Below are 24,855 nucleotides of genomic sequence, written 5' to 3'. Positions count from 1 at the left end.
AAAAGGCATAAAGTAGCCCCCAAAACCATTTTGACTCCTCTTTATATCTTATGTTCATAGCATGTGTTCTTTACTGCCAGACAAAATTTATATAAAAGTCAGATTAAAAGAAGAATCAAATATTAACCAATTCCCTCCTCCATCTTTTTAGATTAAAATAGTTCTAATTTTCAATACCTAGGCATCAACCCCCTTTCTTTTCATTTATATCTGTTCTTTACATTTCTTTTAGAAAAAACAATACAACTTTCTTTGCTTATTTGAAAAAAAAGAAAAACTCCCCTAAAAAGCAAGAGAAAGAATCCAGATAGCATTCTTTTATATTTCATTTTTCCTTTTCTTTTGAAAGAGAATTAAAAATACAGAATTAAAAAATTTGCTTCACAAATTTGCATGTCATCCTTGAGCAGGGGCCATGCTAATCTTCTCTGTATCACTACGATTTTAGTATATATGCTGCCAAAGAGAGCACCGTTTATTTCATTTCTGAACACAAAAGGGCATTTATTATTCTGAGCACAGACACTCATTAACTTAATCTCTGCCACAGCATCACTTATTGCAAAGAGAGCAGCTTGCATTCTACTCTTGGATTAGGATAAGAACTAAGCAAGTGAAATTTGAAACAAAATTCATTGACTCCCAAAGGTGAAAGATGGGAAACATGAAGTATTTCCACATTCATATGTTTATAGTCTTTCAAGTGATCTTTATATCAAAATTCCAATGAGAAAACTTAAATTTGGGAAAAACTATAGCTAAATTTTAGAATATCAAAGTTTTAAAAAAATCACCATAGAAAAATGGACCCACTAAAAATGTAGTTATTAAGAAATACTGCTGAATCTCCTTTAATAAAGATTAAGATTATTCAATATCCATTTATGATAAAAAAAACTCTTAAACACAGTGGACAGAGAGGGAACATACCTCAATATAATAAAGGTCATGTGTGACAAAACCACAGCTAACATCATACTCAATGGTAAAAAAGTTGAAAGCTTTCCCACTAAGATCAGGAACAAGACAAGGATGCCCACTCTTGCCACTTTTATTCAACATAATGTTGGAGGTGCTGGCCACAGCAATTAGGCAAGAAAACAAATACAAAGCATCCCAATTGGTACAGAAGTAAAACTCACAATTTGCAAATGACATGATACTATATATGGTAGAGCTTAAAGGCTCCACCAACCAACCAACAATTAGAACTAATAAATACATTCAGTAAAGCCAAAGACAAAAAAATTTATATACTAAAATCTGCCTTGTTCCTATACACTAATAATGAATTACCAGGAAAAAAAAAATCCCATTTACAATTGCTTCAAAAAGCACAGAATACATTGGAATAAATTTAACCAAGGAGTGAAAGACCTGTACTTTGAAACTGTAAAACACTGATCAAAGAAATTGAACATGACACAAATAAAGAGAAAAATATACTATGCTCAGGTATTGGAAGAATATTGTTAAAATGTCTCCTGCCCAAAGCAATATACAGATTCAATGGAAAATACCAATGGCATTTTTTTACAGGACTAAAACAAATAATCTTAAAATTTGTATGGAATCAGAAAAGACTCCAAGCAGCCAAAGCAACACTGAGTACAAAGCTGGAGTTATCATGCTCCCCAACTTCAAACTATACTGCAAAGCTGTAGTAATCAAAATAGTATGGGTCTGGCATAAAAACAGACACACAGATAGAACAAAATAGAGTCTAGAAATAAACCCACGTTTAAATGGTCACTTAATGTAGAGCACAAGGAATATAGTCAATAATAGTGTAATAACTTGGTATGGTGACAGATGGTTACTAGATTTAATGTGATCATTTCTAAAGATATTTAAATGTGATATCACTATGCTATACAACTAAAATTAATATATGTCAAATACATATTGCTTTAAAAAAGGAATTATAAGAGGATTAAGATCGAGCTACAGAAGTTCCTGTTTTAGCATTATAATTCTAAGAGTTTATTATAGAAAAAGGAGATAGAAATATACAATGAGAAAGATGTGTCTTCAATAAATGGTGATGGAAAAACTGGACAGACCACTTACACAATATAGAAAAATAAACTCAATGAATTAATAAATTTAAGACCAGAAACCATAAAACTCCCAAAAGAAAACATTGGCAGTAAACTCTTGTGACAGTGGTCATAGCAGTATTTTTTTTGGATCTGTGTCCTCAGTCAAGGATAAAAGCAAAAATAAATAAAACTATGTCAAACTAAAAAGCTTTGGCACTACAAAAACAAAGGAAACCATCAACCAAACAAACAGGCAGCCTACCATTCAGTGAAAAACATCTGTAAATTAATTATCTGACAGTCAATATCCGAAATATGTGAGGAACTCAAATAACTTAGTGTGCATGTGTGAGCGCACACACACAGACACACACACTTCTCCTCCAAACGACTGATTACCAAAAGGGCAGAGGACCTATATAGACATTGTTCCAAGACATACAGATGGCCAATGAGAAGATGTTTTACATCACTAATCAGGGAAATAAAAATTAAAACTACAATGAGATATCACATCACACCTGTCTGAATGGCTATTATCAATAAAACAACAACATAAAACAAGTAACAACTGACAAAGATGACAAGAGGAGAAAAGGGAACCCTTGTGCACTGCTGGTGGGGATATAAATTGGTACAACCACTATGAAAAAAAGTATGGAGGTTTCATAAAATCCAGTAATTCCACTTGTGGTATATATCCTAAGAAAACAAAAACAGTAATTCAAAAAGATATATGCACACCCTTATGATCATTGCAGCATTATTTACAATAACCAAAATATAGAAACAACCTAATGTCCACTGATAAGATGAATGGATGAAGAATATATCATTCAGCTCCTTCCCTGCAACCACACAGTTGAGTCGCGGCAGTCTTGAGTGCATTCAAGATTCAGCTCTACCCATAACCCACTTCCATGGCTGCAGAAGGCATTGCTGTTGGAGGTGCAATGAATGTTAATACTGCTTCTACAAGAGGTGGTGAAGACTGCCCATACATACATATAGAGAACATTTTGACAGCAGATAAGAGTGGGGTTGGGGGAGGGTGAAAAAGGTGAAGGGATTAAGAAGCACAAATTGGTTGTTACAGGACTGCCATGGGGATGCGAAGTCTAGCAAAAGAGATATAGTCAATTACATTCTAATGACTATGTATAGTGTTAGATGGGTACGAGATTTATCGGAATGATCACTTATCAAGTTGTATAATGTCTAATCACTGAGGTATACACCTGAAACTCATATAATATTGTATTTCAACTGTTACTGAAAAATAAACAATGATTAAATGGCAGAACAAAAAAAAAACAAAACTCCCACAACCCCACAATTTAAAATAAAAGGAAGTATTTTTACCTTCAAAAAATCCTCCATAAATAGATTCCCCTCCTCGTCCATTTCCTAGGAATGAAAAACATAGACTCAGAACTCTCAAGACAGTAATCTCCTTGAAAGTGCTACCTAAACAAAATGTTTCTTAAAAAGTTAGTGCTTGGATAGCTTTCAATTAATAACACTCAAAGGTTCACAGCAAATCATAAAGTCAATACTGACAAGATCCCAAATTACTTTATTTCCCTTATGATACAATAGTAAGAATATGACCAAGTCTATTAAGATATATGAAAACAAACAAACAAACAAACAAACAAGAGGTCAGATTCTAATAACGATTAGGGTTTTTAACAGAAATTACTGATATTTTTTCAAAGTATCTTTAAAATAAAATTTCAGTGTTTTTATAGTGAAAATATAGATAAAAACTCTATTGTAGTTAAGGATTACTGACTGTGACAAAAACAATCACATATACTGATAAGTTACTAAAAGATGAATATACTATTTTGTATACAGAAGCAGATTTCTGAAATTATTTCATGCATCAAACATGAAATTATTTCCTGTGCTTCCTTCTTTTTATCTATTTCTATGAGTGTTTCTAATTGTTATAGCAAAAACTAAGTGGGATGAGAAGAAAACTGAATAGTACTTCTAAAACTTGTCTAATTTTGAGATACTTAACAAGTAATATATAAAATTTTCTTTGTGGGAACCAAAGTCTTACCTTCACTGAAGTCACCACCCTGAACCATAAAATCTTTGACAACTCTGTGAAAGAGACAACTCTTATAGTGTAATGGCTTCTGAGTTGATTTGCCTGTCCCTTTTTCACCTGTAAAGAAGGAAAATGAGTAGGTCATTTAAAAGAAAATCAAGGAAGTATATTAAAGCATAATTAATGAAAACTTTCACCCTCTAAAATATACCTCTCTTGAACCATACAGACATTTTTAAATGATAGAATTTTCACTCTCCTCAAGAATTTTTTAAAAATTTATTTTAAAAATCAGACATTTTCCTGGGGAGTGTAGAAATCAATGTCAAATAAAATCCCATCATGACTAATATTTCTAAGAATTACTTTCATATCCTAGTCAACGATGCATAATCTGAATGTTAAAAGAAAAAAGGTACATGCATAAAGAAATTTAAAATATGTTTAAATAAAAATGGGACTACTACTACTACGGCAACAGAAAATGTCTACAAACCTGTACAAAGACAACGAAAGTTCTCGCATGTTTTGGGGCACACATCAGAAAATAATTCAAAGACAACTCTTCCAGCTTAAAAAAAAAAAGAAAAAAAGAGGTAATTGGTTTAAACTTCCTTACCACTTTAAAATATTAAATACTTATTTATAAATGTTAAATAGGAAAATTAATATTCTTACCCGGTTGATTATTAATGGCAATGTCAAAAAAACATCGTGGACGCTGAACCTTTATTCCCATGGCTCCAATATTTCAACCTATGAGTAAAATACAGTTTCAGGCAAACTGACAAAGGTTTTTCATAAATTTCTGAAAAATGTATTCTGTGGAGCATAAAGTAGAAATGTAGTTTGAGTTTATTGTGATATTTGAATTTATTTTGATATTTACTTCCATAGCATAAATCATATACATTTTGTAAGACAACAAAAAGACATAAAAGGCTCAACTATTATATGACATAATTTCTATTTCAACAACCGAATATAGATTGCCACCCCAAACAGAAAATTGTATTAAGTCTGTATGACTAGTGAATTCTACAGGCAAATTACCTTTAAACAGAGAAAAATCAAAGGCAAAGTGATCCAAACCTTTTAGCTCTGGAAAACAAAAATAAGAGTTTTGATTAAAATGGTGATTTTAAAAAGAAAACATGCAAATCCCTAAAAAATTACCAAAAAATAAATCATCAAGGAAGAAAGGGGGATATTTTAACAACACTAATAATATATGGTAGGTTTATATTTTGAATAAAAGCACATTAAGTTTTACATAAGGGATTTTCTGATCATGAGCAAAAATGTTTACTGATAGTACAGACAGAGAAAAATACCAGTGATATAATCTATGTAACCGTTTTATCTACACAGCAAATCCCTATTATTTAACAGACATTCTTTTAATAAAGCATTTATTTTAAGGACTTAAAACATTTGAATCATAATTCTTGGTGGGAAATGACAGAGGTGAAGGCAGAAGAAACAAAGTACTTAGTGTAAACAGTACTGAAAATGAACTATAAAAACGACAGTTAAATCTGCTCAGAACAGAGACTAACTGAAATGTATATGCTTGCCTGAAAATTATAATATCAAAGCTGGTAACTCAGCAGGTCCAGTGAAGCTCTGAAAGATCTATATCCTCCATCCTGAAAAGATTCCTCCCTTTTCCAACTTTTTACTGAAATTTTTATTTGAGACAATTGTCAAGTCAGATAGAGTCGTAGGAAATAATGCAGTGATACAGCGTGCAGTTTACTCAGTTTCCCCCAATGGTAACATTTTACAAAACTGTAGTATAATTGCAGACAAAGACAAATACTGTATGATCTCACTTAAACGTGGTACCTAAAAAAAGCATTAAAAAATATGCATACACACACAACAAAATATTATTCAGTCACAATAACAGGAAATCTTGCCAGAGGCTCTTTCAGTGACTGAGCCAAGCAGTTAGGCAGAGGCGTATCTTGGGGTGCCTTCAATCATTTGCTGAACTGCCCCAAGGACTCAGTGCTGGTAGAAGCTGGCCGTGGTGCACCTTACCTCTCCAGTGTGCACTCAGGCCCAGCAGAAGCAGCCACAAACTGCATCACTTTGTAGCTCCAAACAGGTAGCCTAGAGCCACTCACAGTCACTATCTGACACTGACCTGCACTACAGTCCCTCCCCAAAGGTCCCAGAACCAATACACTCAGTGGCAGGCTTCAACCACATCAGAGCGAGACCCAATTAACTCCACAAGTGGTACACCCAAAGGGGGATCTAAGCAGGCAACCCATCCTTCTGAGGCAAATTCTGCTTTATGGCGTCAGACCCAGCACAGCAGCTTGTACACTGTGGTTGGGATCAATGCTCACAGTCAGCCATCCTGAGGGACAATCCCACCCACAGGCGTGCCAACAGCAATCAAGACTCTACAAAAGTAGGGCTCATGTAACCCACACAAGGCACACTCCTGGAGCACCTAGCTGAGGTGATCAGGAAGACTGCATCAATGAACTCCAAAGGACACCTACTACATAAGGCCACCACACCAAGACCAACGGATCTACCTAATACACAGAAACAAATACAAATAGACAGTAAAGATAGGGAGAAAAAAAAAATGCCCCAAACAGAATAGGAGAAATTCCCAGAAAAAGGAAACTAAATTAAATTGATGCAAGCAATCCACCAGATACAAAGTTCAAAACAATGTTTATAAGGATGCTCAAGAAACTTAGGAAAAGAATGGATGAACTCAGAGAGACCCTCAACAAAGAGACAGTAAGCATAAAAAAGGACATAAAAAATAAACTATAAAAGAGAACCAGTCAGAAATGAAGAACAGTTATCTGAAATGAAGAAATCAACAGCAAGTTGGATGAAGCACAAGATCTAAACAGCAATTTGAAAGATAAGGTAGTAGAAAACACCCAATCATGGCAGCAAAAAGAAAAAAATATTAAAAAAAATAAGGATAATCTAAAGGACCTCTGGGACAACATCCACATCATAGAGGTTCCAGGAGAAGAGAGAAAGCAAAAGACTGAAAAATTATTTGAAAAAACAATGACTGAAAACTTCCCTAACCTGCAGGAAAAAGACACTCAAGTCCATGAAGTGCAGAAAATTCCAAACAAGATGAACCCAAAGGGACCCACACCAATACACCCTGTTATTAAAATGGCAAAGGTTAAAAACAAAGAGAAATTTAAAAGCAAGTGAAAGCTAGTTACCTACAAGCTCCCATAAGACTGTCAGCTGATTTCTGAACAGAAACATTTCATTGTAGAAAGAATTTGCATGAAATATTCAGTGATGAAAAACAAGATCCTACAACCAAAACTACTCTACCCAGCAAGACTATTACTTAAAACTGAAGGAAAAATAAAAGAGCTTCCCAGACAAGAATAGAAAGCTAGAATTCATCACCACCAAACCAGTATAACAAGAAATGTTAAAGGGGCTTCTTTAAGAAAAAAGAGGAACATAAATATAAAGAATAAAATGGCAATAGATATATACTTATCAAGAATCGTTTTCAATGTAGATGTATTAAATGGTGCAATCAAAAGACGCAGGGTAGCTGAATGGATAAGAAAGCAAGGCCCATATAGCATACCATGTCTATAACAGACCCACCTCAGAATGAAAAACACAAAGACTGTAAATAAAGAGATAAAAAATTATATTTCATACACATAAAAATGAAAATACCCCTTGCTGGTGTGGCTAAGTGGATTGAGTGTCAGCCTGCAAAACAAAGGGTAAATGGTTTCATTCCCAGTCAGGGCATGTGCCTAGGTTGCAGGCCAAGAGGCAACTCATTGATGTTTTTCTCACAAATTGATGTTTCTCTGCCTCTTTCTTTCTCCCCTCACTCTCTAAAAATAAATAAATAAAATCTTTTTAAAAAAGTGAAAATAAAGCCAGAGTAAAAATACTTATATCAGACAAAATTGACTTTAAAATACAGGCTATTAAGAGTCAAAAAGGACATTACATAATGATAAAGGAATCAATCCAACAAGAGAATATAACCCTTGCAAAAATTTATGCACCCAACATAAGGAGAGATCGACAGTAATACAGTTGGGGATTTTTTTTTTTTTAATAGTAGGGGATTTTAACACCTCACTAACATCAATGGATATATCCTCCAGACACAAAATAACAAAGAAACAGTGGTCTTAAATGGAATACTAGACCAGATGAATTCAATTGATATTTTCAGAGCATTCCACCTGAAAGCAGAACATACATTTCAACTGTACATGGAACATAGTGCAGGATAAACCACCTTAGGGCACAAAACAAAATCTCAATAAATTTTAAAGGACTGATAGCATACCAAGTATCTTCTCCAAATGCAAAGATATGAAACTATAAATCAACTACAAGGGGGAAAAAACCCCCAGAAAAACAAACACATGGAAGCTAAATAACATGTTATTAAACAACGCATGGGTTAACAATGAGATCAAGAAAGCAATCAAAAGAGATCTTGAGAAAAATGAAAATAAGTACACAACCCAAAATCTATAGCACACCGTGAAACCAATTCTAATAGGGAAATTCATAGCAATACAGGCATACCTGAAGAAACAAGAAAAATCTCTAACAATCTAATCTTATACCTAAAGGAACTAGAAAAATAAAAAAGGCTAAAGTGAGTAGAAAGAGGGGAAAAATAAAGATCAGAGTGGAAATAATGAGTTAAAAAAAACAGTATAAAAGATCAATGAAACAAAGAGCTGTTTTTGAAAAAATAAACAAGACTGATAAACCTTCAATCAAACTCATCAAGAAAAAGAGATGACCCAAATAAATAAAATCAGAAATGAAAGAGAATAACTGACACCACAGAAATATATAGGCCTATCAGTAGATATTAAAAACTATATGCCCACAAACTGGACAATCTGGAAGTAATGAGTAAATTTCTAGAAACATACAATCTTCCAAAACTGAATCAAGGACAGAAAATCTTGAGATCCATTACAACCAATGAAATCAAGGCAGAAATAAAAAAACTTCCAACAAATAAAACTCCTGGACCAGATGGTTTCACAGATGAATCTTACCAAACATCCAAAGAACACCACCCTACCCTTTTTAAACTATAACAAAAATTTCAAGAATAGGGAAGACTCCTAAGCTCATTTTACAAGGCCAGCAATATCCTAATTCCAAAACCAGATAAACGCACTACAAAGAAAGTTATAGGCCAATATTCCTAATGAACATAGATGCTAAAATCCCCAACAAAGAATTAGCAAACAGAATTCACCAATATATTAAAAAGATCATACACCATGATCAAGTAGGATTTATTCTTAGGATGAAAGAGTGGTGCAGCATCCTGAAATTGATTAAAGTGATACATTACATAAACAAAATGAAGGGTAAAAATCATATGATCATATCAATATATGCAAAGAAAAGTAGTTGATAAAATCCAGCACCCACTTATAACTCTCAGCAAAATGGGAACAGAGGGAACATATCTCAACATAGTAAAGACCATCCATATATAACAAACCCAGAGCTAATATAATACTCAATTAGGAAAACTCAGAGTGTCTCCCTTAAGATCAGAATGAGACAGGGATGTCCACTTTCACCACTGTAATTCAATACAGTAGTTAGAAGTCTTAGCCACAGCAATCAGACAAGAAGAAATAAAAGGCATCCGAATTGTGAAGGGAGAAGTAAAACTGTCATTATCTGCAGATGACATGATACTATACATAGAGAACCAACCCTAAAGATTCCACCAAAAATCTACTGGAACTGGTAAATTAATTCAGTAAAGGACAGAAAAATTAATAATCAGAAACCAGTGACATCTCTATACACCAATAATGAATTACCAAGAAAAAGAAACTAAGAAAATAATCCCATTTACAATTGCAACAACAGCAAAAATGACATAACTAAGAATACATTTAACCATGGAGGTAAAAGACTTGTACTAAGAAAGTTATAAGATACTGAAGAAAGAAACTGAGGACGATACAAGTAAATGGAAGCTTATACCATGTTCATGGATAGGAAAAACTAGCATCATTAACATGTCCATATTACCCAAAGCAATCTATAGATTCAACTCAATTCCTATCCAGATACTAATGGCGTATTTCACAGAACTAGAACGAATATTTCAAAAACTTATATAGAACCACAAAAGACCCCAAACAGCCACAGAAATCTTAAGAAATAAGAACAAAGTTGAAGGTATCATGCTATCTGATATCAAACTATACAAGTACATAGGAATCAAAACAGCATGGTACTGGCATAAAAAGTCATATAGATCAATGGACAGAACAGAGACCCAAAATAACCCCATGCCTTTATGGTCAATTAATATTTCACAAAAGAGGCAAAACTATACAATGGGGTAAAGACTGTTAATTCAAATATGGTGTGGAGAAAGTTGCACAAATACATGCAAAAAAAAAAAAAAAGGTAAATAAAACCAGCCCCAGCTGGTGTGGCTCAGTGGATTGTGCAGCAGCTTGTGAACCAAGCTGGCTCAATTCCCACTTAGGGCACATGCCTAGGTTGTGGGCCAGGTCCCCAGTAGCAGGTGCCTGAGAGGCAACCACACACTGATGTTTCTCTCCCTCTCTTTCTCCCGTTTCCCCTCTCTAAAAATAAGTAAAATCTTAAAAAAAAAAAAAAAAAAATGAAACTAGACCACCTCCCTCTCTCCCTACACAAGAATAAACTCAAAATGAATTGAATATTTATATATGATGCAAAACCAGCAAACCCCTAGAAGAGAACATAAACAGTAAAATCTCGGACATTTCTCATAGCCATTATTTTTTCTACCATCTCTCTTCAGGCAAGGGAAACAAAAGAATAAAGAAATGGGACTGCATCAAACTAAAAAGTTTTTGCACAGCAAAGGAAACTGTCAGCAAAACAAAAGGACAACCAACTGAATGGAAGAAGATATTCACCAATGATACCTCTGATAGGGGTTTATATTCAAAATTTGTAAAGAATTCATACACTCAACGCCCAAAAAACAACTAATCCAATTTAAAAAATGGGCAACAGACCTCAATGGGCACGTCTCCAAAGAGGACATATAGATAGATGGACAACAGACATATTAAAAGATGCTCAACATCCCTAATCATTAGAGAAATGCAAATTAAAACCACATTGAAATTATCACCTCACACCTGTCAGGAGGGTTATCATCAATAAATTGACAAGTGTTGGCAGTGGATGTGGAGAAAAAGGAACCCTCATGCACTGTTGGTGGAGACACAGATTAGTTCAGCCATACAAAAAACAGTACGGAAGTTCCCTAAAAAATTAAAAATGAAGTTGCTGTATGACCCAGTGATTCCCCTTTTGGGTATATATTCAAAGAAACCCAAAACACCAATTCCAAACAATATATGCACCCCTATGTTCACTGCAGCATTATTTACAATAGCTAAGAAATGGAAGCCATCCAAGTATCCATCAATAAACAAATGAAAAAAATAAGTTGTGATACATATATACAATGGAATATTACAAAAAATAAAATCTTATCATTTGCAATAGCATGAGTGGACCTAGAGGTATTGTGCTAATTGATAGTCAAAGAAAGACAAAAAATATATGTTAACCTATACGGAGAATCTAAAGAACAAAATAAAAGAACAGGCCCTGGCCAGGGTAGCTCAGCTGGTTGGAGCATCATCTCAACATGCCAAGGTTGTAGTTTAGATCCTTGGTTAGGGCAAGAATCAACCAATGAAACAAGAAATCAATGTTTCTCTCTTTTGTTCTCACCCTTTCACTATCTAAAAATCAATAAACATTTTTTAAAAAATTATGGACAATCAAAATAGAAACGGGCTCATAGATACAAAGAATAGAGTGGTGGTTGCCAGAGGAAAGGAAGGTTAGGGGACTGGGTGAAAGAAGACAAGAGATTAGTAAGTACAAATTGGTAGTTACAAAATAGTCATAGGGATGTAAAGAACAGCATTGGGAATATAGTTATATATATATATATAATATTCTAAGATTATAATGTACAGGTCTGAAGTGGCTATTGTACTTAGGTTACACCACATAAATATACTTTTCATAGAAATAGATTAAAATGTTTTCATGACAAATATGCCTTAATTCGAGAAAAACGAAAGCAGATTATCATTAAAAGCAGTACATAAATCTCTTAAGTATATAAATGCTCTATGATTAATAGCTAATAAAGAACAATGCTGACACAAAAGATGGCTCAATGCTATGTCTCTAACATTATTGAAATCAGATTTCATGAGATCAGAAATAGGACACAGTATTTCCTCTATGATTTCCTGGTCTTACTCAGGTATCTAAAATCAAACAAGACAAACATCTGGTAAATTTTTCATTTTTTTCAAGAAAAAATAAAGAGAAAACAATGCCGAGATACCAAAAATACAGTGCAGAGAAAAATCAAGCCTATGCAATTTTCAGAAAATAACTGATGAAATTCCCTTCAAACAGTAAATAATGAAAGCTTTCAAATTAGTATTCTACAGATGTTTGATGCAAATTTGTTTAATCTAAATGAGTTGCAGCTATTTCTATAAAATCCAACCACCCCAATACATTTAATAAAAATTATTTTTTAAAAATCATCATTATCTAGCCTCATTCCTGTAGAGCAATATTTATGGTCTGCCCTCATTACATGAGGTATATGTTTCAGTTTGACCTAGTTTCCGCTATCACCTATTAGCTGTTACCATTTTTTATGTACTTGACCTCATGCACTCACCTCGCCTGCCCCACTCCTTCAGATATCTGAACTTAATATACTTAATTTTATCTACTTCATAATAAAAATATTTTTAAATAAGATAATCAATAAAGTTAACAAGTTCACTGAAAAAAGATCACACAAAAATTGCATAAAATCCTCGCATTTAGCTATAACTTCTAATATTTTTTCTTATTATTTTTCTACTTTTTCTAAACAGACAGAATCACATGTTATTTTAAATGTTTAGCAACAATATCATCGTTACTTTTTAAAAAGTTTTTAAAGATTTTATTTGTTTTTTAGAGAGAGGATGAGGGAGAAAGACAGGGATAGAAAAAGCGATGCGCAAGAGAAACATCTATCCGACACCTCTGGCATGCCCCCAACCAGAGACCCAGCCTGCAACCCAGGCATATGCCATGACAAGGAATTAAACTGGGGACCCCTTGTTTGGTTCACAGGCTGGCATTCAATCCACTGAGTCACATCAGCCAGGGCTTCCTTTTTTATTTTTAATTAAAAAAAATTTTTTTTGTTACTTTTGTATTTCAGTAATAGATATAAGATTTTAAAATATAAATGCTAGGATTATAAACTTCTACAACACATGTATATTTCATAAAAATATCAGAGAGGTAACAATTCATATGTAAAAAGTTAAATCTTGTGGGTGCATACATAAAATAACTTCCATATTCACCCTAAAGTAACATGAAGAAGGGAGGACAAAGAATATGGGCAACTAATCATTAAAATACATGGTAATGGACAAGGTATTTATAATCTGGCAATAAATAATACAGCAACTTTATTATATTTAAAGAATTATTTGGCAGCTTCACGCAGTATGAGGGAGTCAGCATAGTATTGAAATCTTGAAAAAGTAGTCAGTGAATCCTTTTAAACTATTAATATTAAGGTGATCAGCAGGTCTTTGCCCTTTCTGATTCCCTTGGCTAACTCCTGCTTATGCTTAAAGATTCAACATAGCCAGAGTACACTGTGGGAGCTTCACCCTAACTCTCTAAAACTTAAATGATCCTCCTTTGTTGAATCTTACTTTCTTTATCATAAACTGCTCTGTAAACTCCTCAAACCAAGAACCTTTGTATCTTCAACACAAAGCAATGACTGGCCCAGGACTATCAAATAGAAAGAATGCTCGTTAATCAATGCTTGAGTGGAACTAGACTCTTCTAAAACTCAGTGCCTTTCCTCCTCACATGGGGGTATTGAGAATATTTTTGTAGTCAGAAATCCTCTCAGCCTATTTCACAACTGAAACAGTATAGACCTGCCTACTGCATTTTATTTTTAAAAAGTGTTCCTTTCCTTCTGGCTGGTGTGGCTCAGTAGATTGAGCACCAGTCTGCAGACTTGAAAGCTTGACAATTCAATTCCTAGTTAGGTCACACGCCTGGGTTGAAGGCCAGGTCCCCAAATGGGGGCATGAGAGAGGCAATCCATTGCTCTTTCTTTCACACATGTTTCTCTTCCTCTCTTTCTCCCCTCTCTAAAAATAAGTAAATAAAAAAATTTTTTTTTAAAGAAAAGTGTTCCTTTCCTTTCCTCTTTCACTCTTATCTCCTCCCTCCCTCCCTACAGAATCCACTATAAAAAGGAGCATATTCAGTTTATAACCAAGACACAAGGGACATCTGCTTAAGTTTAATAAACAGGTGACAATTTTCATATAAGATTTCCACCTCTAAGTATAATCATAGTGTATAAGTTAAACTAATAAAAACTACAGCCAATCTTGAAGATTATTTTCAAATGAGGCAAGCCAACATTCACATAAGCCTCTTTACCCTAATCCTAATGTAGACCAGAGAACAAATGAGAAATAAAAATGAACTGTTTCAAAAACATTTAAATACACTTATGAATGCCAGATTGCTAATAAATTAAGTACAACTTAACATTCGGAAGTGTCAGGAAAGGTAACTATACTCTTCCATATAGTGGCCCTTCCCTTAGTGTCTTTGACAGTCATAAACCACTGTTCTGGTAGAACCACCAATTAACAATGTATAGGCAGTTACGAAATTCTTAAATCCTTCAGAAAACTTACAAAGAGAAATGCTGGCATGTTGCCAAATTCAGTGTACAATAAGGATATCATACACTTTCTACACACACAATCCAAGAGACATAAAAATATAGTAAAATTGTATTAGTACTGAACTGAAAAAGCATATGCTAACTGGGAAATCTCTGCTAATATTCTTAAAATTGTACCTGCAATTATCTAAGTTCTTATAATGATAAATTTATTTTAATGTCTCCAGAGCTATGCCTATACCATCCTATCAACATTATTCAATTCAGTGATTTCTATAGAACTACCAGCTCCTGAAGTTAGAAGGAACATGAGAGAGAATCTGCTCCAATCTTCTGATTTTATAGATTTAGGACAAGAGGACTGCAAGTTGAAGTGACTGGCTCAAGGTCACAAGGGGGGGGGAAGCAAAGATTTCTGTTTAAGTACTCTATAGCTTCACTGCAGAAACAAGCTTAGTCACAAATATTCTAGGTTATGGCTTATTAAACTTTCTAGCATATGACCATAATGCAATGACTAACTAAACCTTAAGCTAAAGTTTTACATAATTAACAGTGGTTTAATATATAAACAAACAGGTTTCTCATTCGTTTTAAAAATCAGTGAGTTAAGGAATCATTCACATTTTAAAAATAACCATTTTAATATCAAAAATTGATGTCTATATTTACAGGTATGATGTAATTATATTTCAAAAAGAAATTGGTCATTATTGTAAGCCACCGCTCAAACTAAAACCAAGTGCAAAAGATTTCCTCTCTGGCACTAAAAGTAAAAATCCCAGTTACAACAGTTTTCTTTGAGTATTAATACTTGCCTGTAGCAAATTTCAAGATACAAGATTTGCCCTACATAAATAAAAATACCATGAATGCTTATTAGGATCACATATACATTAAACCAGGACAAAATTATTGACACGTAAATCAAATGAAAACTGAAGATTGATTGTAATATTAAAGCAGGAGAAAAAGTGCAATACCACAACATAGCAGAAAGCTATGCAACAAACTCTTCAAATCATTTGAGTCAATTATCTATGGCTTCCCAAGTAAAACACCTTAGTACATTAGGATACTAAAAACAGATAATACATTTTAATTCCATTGAACTATCCTGTTAGTAAAATATGAAGGGAAAACATCAACATATTTCTTAAAAAAGCAATACTGAAAGAACTGCAGATGGTGTCCTGATAATGGAACTAGTTCATCCTATTTTAAATGGCTACCAATTTCCCTTTCCTTATAGAATGAATGCTGCCCGACAGAAAATCTAATTTAAAATATGCAAAAGGACAAAGATCTTTCTTCAAGGCCACGGATACTGCAAGACTGCAATAAAAACTAAAGATCTTTAGTACATCCCAATAAGTGTAATGTATGCTCCACTTCATTCATAGGTGAACTGAGTTCTTACTGAAAATGAATACCACCAAAAACTAAAGGCCTTTAATACGTCCCAAGAAATGTAATGTGTGCTCTTCACTCATAGGAGAACCACAGTTCTTACTGAAAGACAGTTTTACAAGAGAATTTTAACAAACCTCAATATTTACTTTTGAAACCCAGTTTCATGATAGTCTGAAATCAAAATATTCTATAGATGAAGTAACTGAGGTGCAGAAAGATGGTTAAGCCAGAAACAAAAATTTCTAACCTAAGGAGTTTGTAAACTTGTACACTACTGACAAGAGAAGGTGGCCCTGCAAGAGCCTGCAACAATCAAAACACACACACACAAAACAAACAAAAAACTTAAAAAGCAAATACAGTTTTTAAAAAAGTACAGAATCCCACAAGGCAAGCAAGACCCATAACAATCCCAGGGCACCATTAATCCTGAATCTTAAAGAAAATATTAAACAACATAAGATGACTCTGGTTAAGACATAAGTATGTAACTTGTTATAAAATAATCCCATCTCAAATGGTTAAAATAAAAGGGGGAATGCTAAAAGGGCTAAATTTTCTGATACATAACACATTATCAGTGAAAGAAGCGTCTATCTAGACATCTGTGCCTTTTCTGGATTTTATGGCACAGTTTCAAAAATGTTTACACACAGCCTCCCCACCTTCATTCCGAACCGGTAAATGGCCATTCTTTGCCAAATGGGAATACATACAGATACACATATATTCCCCGTATTTGGTTTTAGCTACGGAAAGTTAACGTACCCCCAAATTTCCAAAATATTTAACTGTTCCTTCGAAGTATTTCTGACCATTATTGCAAAAACTTGTTCGTACACATATAAGTAGTGTTGTGAGAAATTAAAATCAATGCACAAAATGGTGCTTTTATAACATCGCTAGAAAGACCGGCAGTTCTTAATGCCCGCAAACCTCGACTTAGCACTTTAAAAGGCTAAAGATAAGCCAAATTCGCACACTTCCCCCAAGGCATATGGAACTTAGTAGCCATCATTTTCTTCCTAAAGTAATAATCTCCTCCTAAAAGGCCTGCGCTGCTCACCCGATCCTCGGAAACGTGGGGGAACTTCGAGACAGCTCTGGGATGAGAGAGGAAGAGACTGGATTTGAGTTTTTGAAGAATGCTGAACTAGGTGGACTGGGCCTCTTAACTATTCACGATAGACGCTGTCCCTACGAGGAAATAAAAGGTCGCAGTCGGAGTAAAGTCTGCCTTCAATCTAATCTTAACTCCTGTGATCCAGGCTCCTGGCCCGCCACTCTTCCAACCCTGACAGTGTGACAGGTTACGCCTTGCCCTCCCCCACCAATCCTCCTACCTACCCCACATTAGTGTTTAGTCTTACAGTTTTGAAGCATCAAAAATCACCCCGGCTCCCTAGAGTTCAGGCCGCCGTCGCTGCCGCCATATTACAGCTTGTGCGGCAAAATGCGTCAGGGAGGGAGGCGTGCGCCCGAATGGAAAGGGCGGGGGCTGGCAGGGGGAGGACCGCTTCCCAGGCCCGAGTGAGACGGCTGGAAGCCACCCCCAAGTGCAACAGCTGCAAAGCCGGCGCCAAGGTCCTTGAGGGTCCCCTGTCGAACCAGGCAGCCCCATTACCTTGAGAGGAAGACGGTTAACTTCGCAGGGCCTATCGCGCCGGCTCCGCCCCTCTTCTCGGGCTCTTCCCGCTCTCGCACAGGCGACTGTAGCGAAGGACGCCACCGAAACAACACGGCCTTCACACCACTTACCTGCACCTCTACCGTCTCCTCTTCCCCGGGTCCTTTAAAACGCTTCAAATCTACCGCCGCCAGAAAGGCGCTAAAGCCCACTACCCGCCTCCCTCCCCCACAACCCAGTCTCGGTTTGGAGGGACAGCGTCGCGCCGGAAGTACGTCATGGGTTGGTTGCCCTTATTCCTTGAAGTTCCCGTGATTGCGTCACCTAGTTTATAGGTAAGTTTAATACTCTGTGGGTGAGTTGATTGGGAACTTTTGTAATTGTTAGAATGCCGTATCGTTAGTGAGATGAAGAGTTTCATTTAGTAAATGTTTATTGACCCTCTGCCACAATACTGAGAAGAAAGCCCTGCCTTCAAGAAGCTTCCAGTTCATGCTTTGACTGGGGTGGCTCAATTGGGAGTCCTACAGCAAAGGTTGCTGGTTAGGTTTAGGGTCAGGGCGCATGCCTGGGGTGCATAGGAGAGGCAACAAATTTATGTTTCTCTCACATAGTATGTAATATGTTTCTTTCGCTTTCTTCCTCCCTTTTCCTCTCTCTAAAAATAAATAAATAAAATATTAAAAAAAAAAAAACCTTCCAGGGAACACTGAAAAAAGTGCTATTTGAGGAAAAAAGAAAGGTACAAAGTCATTGATTATCCTTGTGATTTTTCAAAAAAGATTTTATTTAGTTTTAGAGAGAGGGAAAGGGAGGCACAAAGAGGAGAGAAACATATATGTGTTGCACACGCCCCCAACTGGGTACCTGGCCCATAACTCAGGCATGTGCCATGACTAGGAATCAAACCTGCGACCTTTAGCTTTGCTGGATGATGCCCAACCGAGTAACACCAGTTAGGCCCGTTGTTTTTTATAGTCTCAAAACAACCCATGATATTATTATTGTTGTTTTGCAGATAAAGAAATTGAGGCTCAGGGAGGATGATTGTCTCCTTCCAAAACACAGTTTCTAAATATCAAAGCAAGTCTTTGACTCCAAATTCAGTACTCTCTAGGGCAGGGGTGTCCAAGCTGTGGCCTGCCGGCTGCATGCAGCCCAAGATGGCTGTGAATGCAGCCCAACACAAAATCATAAATTTACTTCAAGTATTATGAGATTTTTTTTGGTGATTACATGTTGCAAGGTATTTGATGTATAGCCCAAGACAACTCCTCTTCCAGTGTTGCGCAAAGACACCAAGAGGTTGGACACTCCTGCTCTAGGGGAAAAGGGTACATACTATTATTTTTAAGAAGAAAGAGTCCCTACCTGGCCAGGTAGCTCATTTGATCAGAGCATCCTCTGGATATACCAAGCTTGTGGATTTCATCCCTGGTCAGGGCACATACAAGAAGCAACCAATGAATGTATAAAGAAGTGGAACAACAAAATCAATGTTTCTCTCTCTTTCTCTCTCTCTCTCTCTCTCTCGATCAATAAATAAAAAAAGAACTAAAATTCCCTAGATTAGGTTAGAAATTATTGCCCACTGCTGTTTGAGGGAAGGGGTACTGGGGCAATCCTTGTGGGTATGTGAGGCAAATTTTAAAGGAACTAGCTAAGAGAACTTATATTTTATTATTGTGTAAAAAATACATTATTTAAATTTTTCACTCATTTGTCTTCTGTGAATTAATTATCAACAGTTAGGTGTGTGGTACATGTTCGGGTCTTGACCAATTTTGCGTAGCTATAAAACTGAGAGAACAATTACTTAAGCCATTGATTGCCTTTATTGCAGGGGAGCAACAGAATACTGATCTTTGGACAGTTCAGGGGTTGTATAATTTACACTTGTCGGTGAGGAGGGTAATTCTACAAGACCTTAAAATATCTGATTTATATGAAGCACTATATTAAGATAGGTTTTTTTGGTTTTTTTTTTAGTATTGGTTTGTTTGATTTTTGTTTATCAGCTTTCATCAGAACATATTTTTATTTAGCTATGACATACAGGCTAGTTTCCCAGACTTCTACTCACTGGTAGAAGTAATGTGTAGGTGATATTGCTCTTACATTGGTGTATTCTTCCCCTTCTCACCCATCCAGTCAGAGACATTTTTGAGGATATTTTACAGATCATCATGAGGCAGGATAGTAAGAAGCTAGGAAAATTTCTTGGCAAGTGGACTAGGGAAGCTGAGACAGAGCTGAACACAATGGATGAGCAATTTACATCCAGGTGCAGATGGTCACCAGGACTGAAGGCCTCCAGTACCTGGCAGGGGGCAAACTGGGGGAAAAAAAGGACCTTGCCCCCAGGGTAACCTCTTCTCCCCAGAGATAACATCTAGGCCTCACTTGTATTTCACCTCCAGGACCAGAAAAGCATCAAAACCAGGTGGGTAACCCAAGGACCAACTACACTGACTAAAAGACACGCTGCCCTGCCACTGACCAATCAGTGGAGACCATGACCCTAAAATGGCACACCTGGGGAACTGAGGAATGTTCTGCTGAAACACTCACCTAAGACTTCCCCTAAGATTCCCTGCCTGTAAGAGAGAGATAAAAGCCTCAAGACAAAGGACCTAGTGTGCTTGCACTTTCTCCCTTGGGAGGCAGGCGATCAATGTTTCTCTCTCACATCAATGTTTCTTTCTCTCACTCCCCACCTTCCTCTCTCAGTAAACATCTCTGGGGTTAGTGGGCATGCCCTCAGGTCAGGACTAAAAAAAAAATTAACCATCACAATAGGTATTGCACAATTTATCCATTCTGTTCTAGTTGGATATTTTCGTTTGTTTTTAGTTGGATGTATTTGTTTGTTTTTAGCTTTAGCTATTATGAAAAAAAGCTGCGATGAACATTCTTTTATCTAATATATGGGAGCACATGTATTATGTTTATGTGTTGGAGATATACCTAAGAATGGAACTGCTAGATCTTAGCACATGGATAGGATCGGTTTTAGTAGAAACTGCCAAAGTGTTTTATGAAATGATTGTACAATACTATTATTATATATGCCTTTTGATTCCAGCATTAGTAAGAGCTCTCATTTGCAAATAAGAGAAACCAAGTTTAAACTAGCTTATGTGAAATTGGGTATGTATTGCTTCATGAAACAAAACTGTTAAGACAATGTGGTTGCTTTAAAATATGTCCATAAATTATTTAATGTGACTTTCTTCTAAAGAATAGAATAAGGTAGACTGACAATATGTGATTTTGGAAACTAGGTTGTAAAATGCATTTTGATTTCCTCCTTGCTGTGTCTCTCAAATCACTCACTCTAGGAGAAATCAGCTGCTTTGTCATGAAGACACTCAAGCACGAGAGAGAGGGAGAGAGAGAGACAGAGACAGAGAGATATCAAGGTGAGAAAGAAACATCAATCAGTTGCCTCCTGCACATTCTCTGACCAGGGATTGAAGCTGTTAGGATGGCTGGTGCTGGGGACCGTGAAAGAACGCACAAAGAGAGAAAAATGCAGAGAGCAAAATTTTTATTAACTTTCCAAGAGAGGAAAGGGGCTAGGTGTGAAGAGATAGACCAGCAATGAAAGATTGGGGCTGTGAGTTTTTATTGGATGATAAAGGAGGAGGGAGTTGCAGCTGGGTGGTTGTGGTAATTAGTTGTAAATCAGGTTGTTTTGGGCTGATTGTGTAGGCTCAGTTTGTTCTGGTGTTATCTTTGGATTTGGACACTCCAGTCTGGTATGTCCTGTTTGTATATGTTTTAAAACATTTGTGCAGAGGATGTTTTCAGTAATCTCTCCAGTTGTCAGAATAGAGGCTCAGAGAAACAACAGTTAGTTATGCCTGAAAGACTCAAGGAAAGAGAGATAGCTAGCTCTGGTAACGAAGGCCTGAAAGGATACTTTTTGTCTTTTTAGAAGCACAACCTAGGTATGTGCCCTGATCAGGGATTGAACCCTCAACCTTTTGCTTTACAGGACAATACTTCAACCAACTGAGCCACCTATCCAGGCCAGAGCTTACCTCACATCTTCATAGCCTGAGTCTCTGTCAGATCCAATTATAAAAGGCCAGGGAAGTCTTTGATTAACTTTGCAGTGACAGCCACAAAATTTGAGCTCCCACTTACATAGTGAGGGTTGTCACTGGGAAATAACTGTTCTGCTAAGAACTACATTTTCTACCTGTCTCCTTGCATCTAAGTAAGGATATGCAAATACTTATCAGTGAAAAGCATGTGAAATGATGTGTATTACATTCAAGCTAAGATGTTTATGAAGCGTTATGCCTTTTCTCTGTCCTCTCTTCCTGTTTTTGTCAGCTGGATACAGAGGGTTTTACAGCCCTAGGGGATTATGGAAGAAGCCTAGTTCCCTGAATCTCTGTGTGGAGAAAGTCCACCACCGTCCAGGGATAACCACAGTGGAATGTGATGTAATTGAGAAATCATATTTTTCCTTTCCTCCAATCCCTGGTAACCGCTGTTCTACTTTCTGTTTCTATGAATGGCTGCTTTCGATACCCTACGTAAGTGGAATCATACCATATTTGTTCTTTTGTGTCTCGCTTACTTTACTTAGCTAGCGTCTCAAGTTTCATCCATGTTGTAGCAAGGGTCAGAATATAGTCCTATTGTATATCTATGACAGTTTCCTTATCCTTTCATCTACTGATGGACACATAGGTTGCTCCTGCCTTTGGTTATTGTAAATATGCTGCTATGAACATTTGTGAACCAAAGGGGCCACATGCTAAACCTGAAGAGCTCAGGGAGACCTGCACGGCGGCCTTATTAACTCGGAGACCTAAAGTAACCCACAAAGGATGGTCTGAAATTAAAACTTCTTAACTAGAAACAGTTTATGGCAGGTAGTCATAGTCATGTCCTAGGCTAGACTCTTCCCTGACAAAAGTCAGTCTTTCCTTTATTAAGGCTGTCTACTGTTTCTTTGCATCTATGATAACATACCTTAGGAATGTCAAAGTAATTTTGTTTTTCCAGACTGCTCAAAGCTCAGATACCTCACCAGAGAACCAAAGGGAAGACAAGAAATCCCCTGATTGTTATTGAGTTAATTGTTGACTGTTAACTATCCTGTACCCCACCTATCTGAAAGAAGTGTGTGTCTATCATTTTACTTTTTATCCAGTCCCAGAAGCTCTCCACTTCCTGCCCCTCCTTCGCTTTCTCCTTCCTTCCTAAGCTATCACCAATAAATTTCATGTAACCCCCTTATGTCTTTTTCTTTGATTCTAATGTAAAAATAAGTGCAAAACTGCTATACTCTGGAGCATTTTCTCAAACTATTGAGGTTTTTCTTCCTGGCAATTGTCATAACTTTGGTTCAAATAAACTCATAAAAAAATTCTTACAGGTTTGGGCATTTCTTACATTGACACATTGCTGTACAAATATCTGTTTAAGTTCCTGCTTTTGATTTATTTGGGCATATCCCCAGAAGTAGAATTGTTAGATTACCTGATAATTCTGTATTGTTTTCTGAGAAACCACCATGCTACTTTCCACAGTGGCTGTACCATTGTATATTTATACCAGCCATATACAAGGGTTCCAATTTCTCCACATCCTTGCCAACATTTGTTATTTTCTCTTTTTTTTTATAATAACCATCTTATTGGTGTGAAGTAATTTCTCATTGTAATTTTGATTTGAATTTCTATAATGATTATTGATGGTGAATATATTTTCATGTCCTTCTGGCCATGGAGAAATGTCTATTCAAGTTTTTTGCTCATTAAAAAAATATTTTGGTCATTGAGTTGTAGTATTTCTTTATATATTCTGGATATTAATCCTTTATCAGATATATTACTTGCAAATATTTTCTCCTTAGCTTTCAAGATCGAGTTTATTAAAATACCCAAAATAGAATTATCCTTGCTTCCTTCCTGCATCCAATGTAGAGAAAAGCCCCTCGTAAACCTCCTCCAAAGCACTTAACACAAGGCTAAATACTATAATAAGTACTTTTTAACACCTTAATTTAACACCCTCTTTGGTGTGTTGTGCTTCATTGCAAGTCAGTAAATCCCAAAGTTGTTTAGCTATAGGGATATTCCTGGTGGTCTTTAAAAAAAATCTTAAATATTGGGAGACTTCCAGTCAAGATGGCAGTGTAGCTAAACATGGCTTGCTTCCTTGCACAACCACATCAAAATTACAACTAAACTATAGAACAACCATAATTCAGAACCATCAGAAATTGAGCTGAATGACAGTCCTACACTACAAATTAAAGAAGAAACCACATTGACACTAGTAAAATGGGCAGACATGTGGAGAGGGCTGGTTCCATCCCCATGTGTGGTAGTAAAAATTAGGAGGGATAGCTCAGGAGCAAAGGGTCCCAGTCCCATACCAGGACCCCCAGCCTAGGATTCCAGTACTAGGAAGATAAGTCACCATAACTTCTAGCTGTAAAAACCAGTGAGGATTGAGCTGTGGAAGATAGAAACTGCAGGAGCCCCAGGCAGTTCCTCTTAAAGTGCCCATGCACACGCTTACCTGGACTCATTACCTTTGAGCTCCAGCTCCAGGGCACCAGATTGAAAGGCACCAGAGACATACGAGGAGGAACTAAACTGTCTGGCAGCAGGGTGAGAGCTGGGAACAAGCTTTCTCCCAGACAGAAGGCCTCGCAGAGGCCACTGTTCCTTTTCTGAGCCTTCCTCCTCAAAGAAGCAGCAGGTGGGTGCCATATCTGAGATTCCTTCAACCTGTCTCACACTGTTTGCCCTACCCTGGTGATTCCCTGAGGTCCTGCCATACACAACTTTCAGGTCCATCCAGCTCTTTTCAGTGTCTTTTCCATAGAAATGGCTTGTCTTGGCCCATGCTTCAGATTCTCCTA

General features: G+C 36.3%; 1 protein-coding gene and 1 non-coding gene across 6 annotated transcripts in view; both read right to left on the bottom strand.

Moving 5' to 3' along the window:
* The window catches only part of PPIG (peptidylprolyl isomerase G), a 47,452-nt gene extending 29,231 nt beyond the window's left edge, over window positions 1–18,221 (bottom strand). The window contains exons 1-6 of one of the 5 annotated variants that reach the window (XM_054562654.1): window positions 17,958–18,221; window positions 5,158–5,205; window positions 4,783–4,860; window positions 4,601–4,675; window positions 4,114–4,221; window positions 3,405–3,449 (exon numbers count right to left, since the gene is read on the bottom strand). In XM_054562654.1, the coding sequence (XP_054418629.1) occupies window positions 3,405–3,449; window positions 4,114–4,221; window positions 4,601–4,675; window positions 4,783–4,843 (289 nt within the window). In that variant the 5' untranslated portion in view covers window positions 4,844–4,860; window positions 5,158–5,205; window positions 17,958–18,221. Of the gene's footprint in view, window positions 1–3,404; window positions 3,450–4,113; window positions 4,222–4,600; window positions 4,676–4,782; window positions 4,861–5,157; window positions 5,206–17,680; window positions 17,812–17,957 lie in introns of those variants that run through there. The other 4 variants (XM_054562652.1, XM_054562653.1, XM_054562655.1 and 1 more) reach the window with 4 other exon arrangements.
* Window positions 366–472, bottom strand: LOC129061992 (U6 spliceosomal RNA). The gene has a single exon (XR_008528236.1). It is a non-coding gene; the product is annotated as a U6 spliceosomal RNA (small nuclear RNA).
* Window positions 18,222–24,855: the final 6,634 nt, after the last annotated feature.

The sequence above is a fragment of the Pteronotus mesoamericanus genome, unplaced genomic scaffold (genome assembly GCF_021234165.1).
Source record: "Pteronotus mesoamericanus isolate MK-2021 breed Mesoamerican mustached bat unplaced genomic scaffold, CSHL_Meso_final scaffold_651, whole genome shotgun sequence".
Lineage (NCBI taxonomy): Eukaryota > Metazoa > Chordata > Mammalia > Chiroptera > Mormoopidae > Pteronotus > Pteronotus mesoamericanus.
Note: the sequence above shows the minus strand (reverse complement) of the source record. Positions and strands in the feature narration are given on the sequence as shown.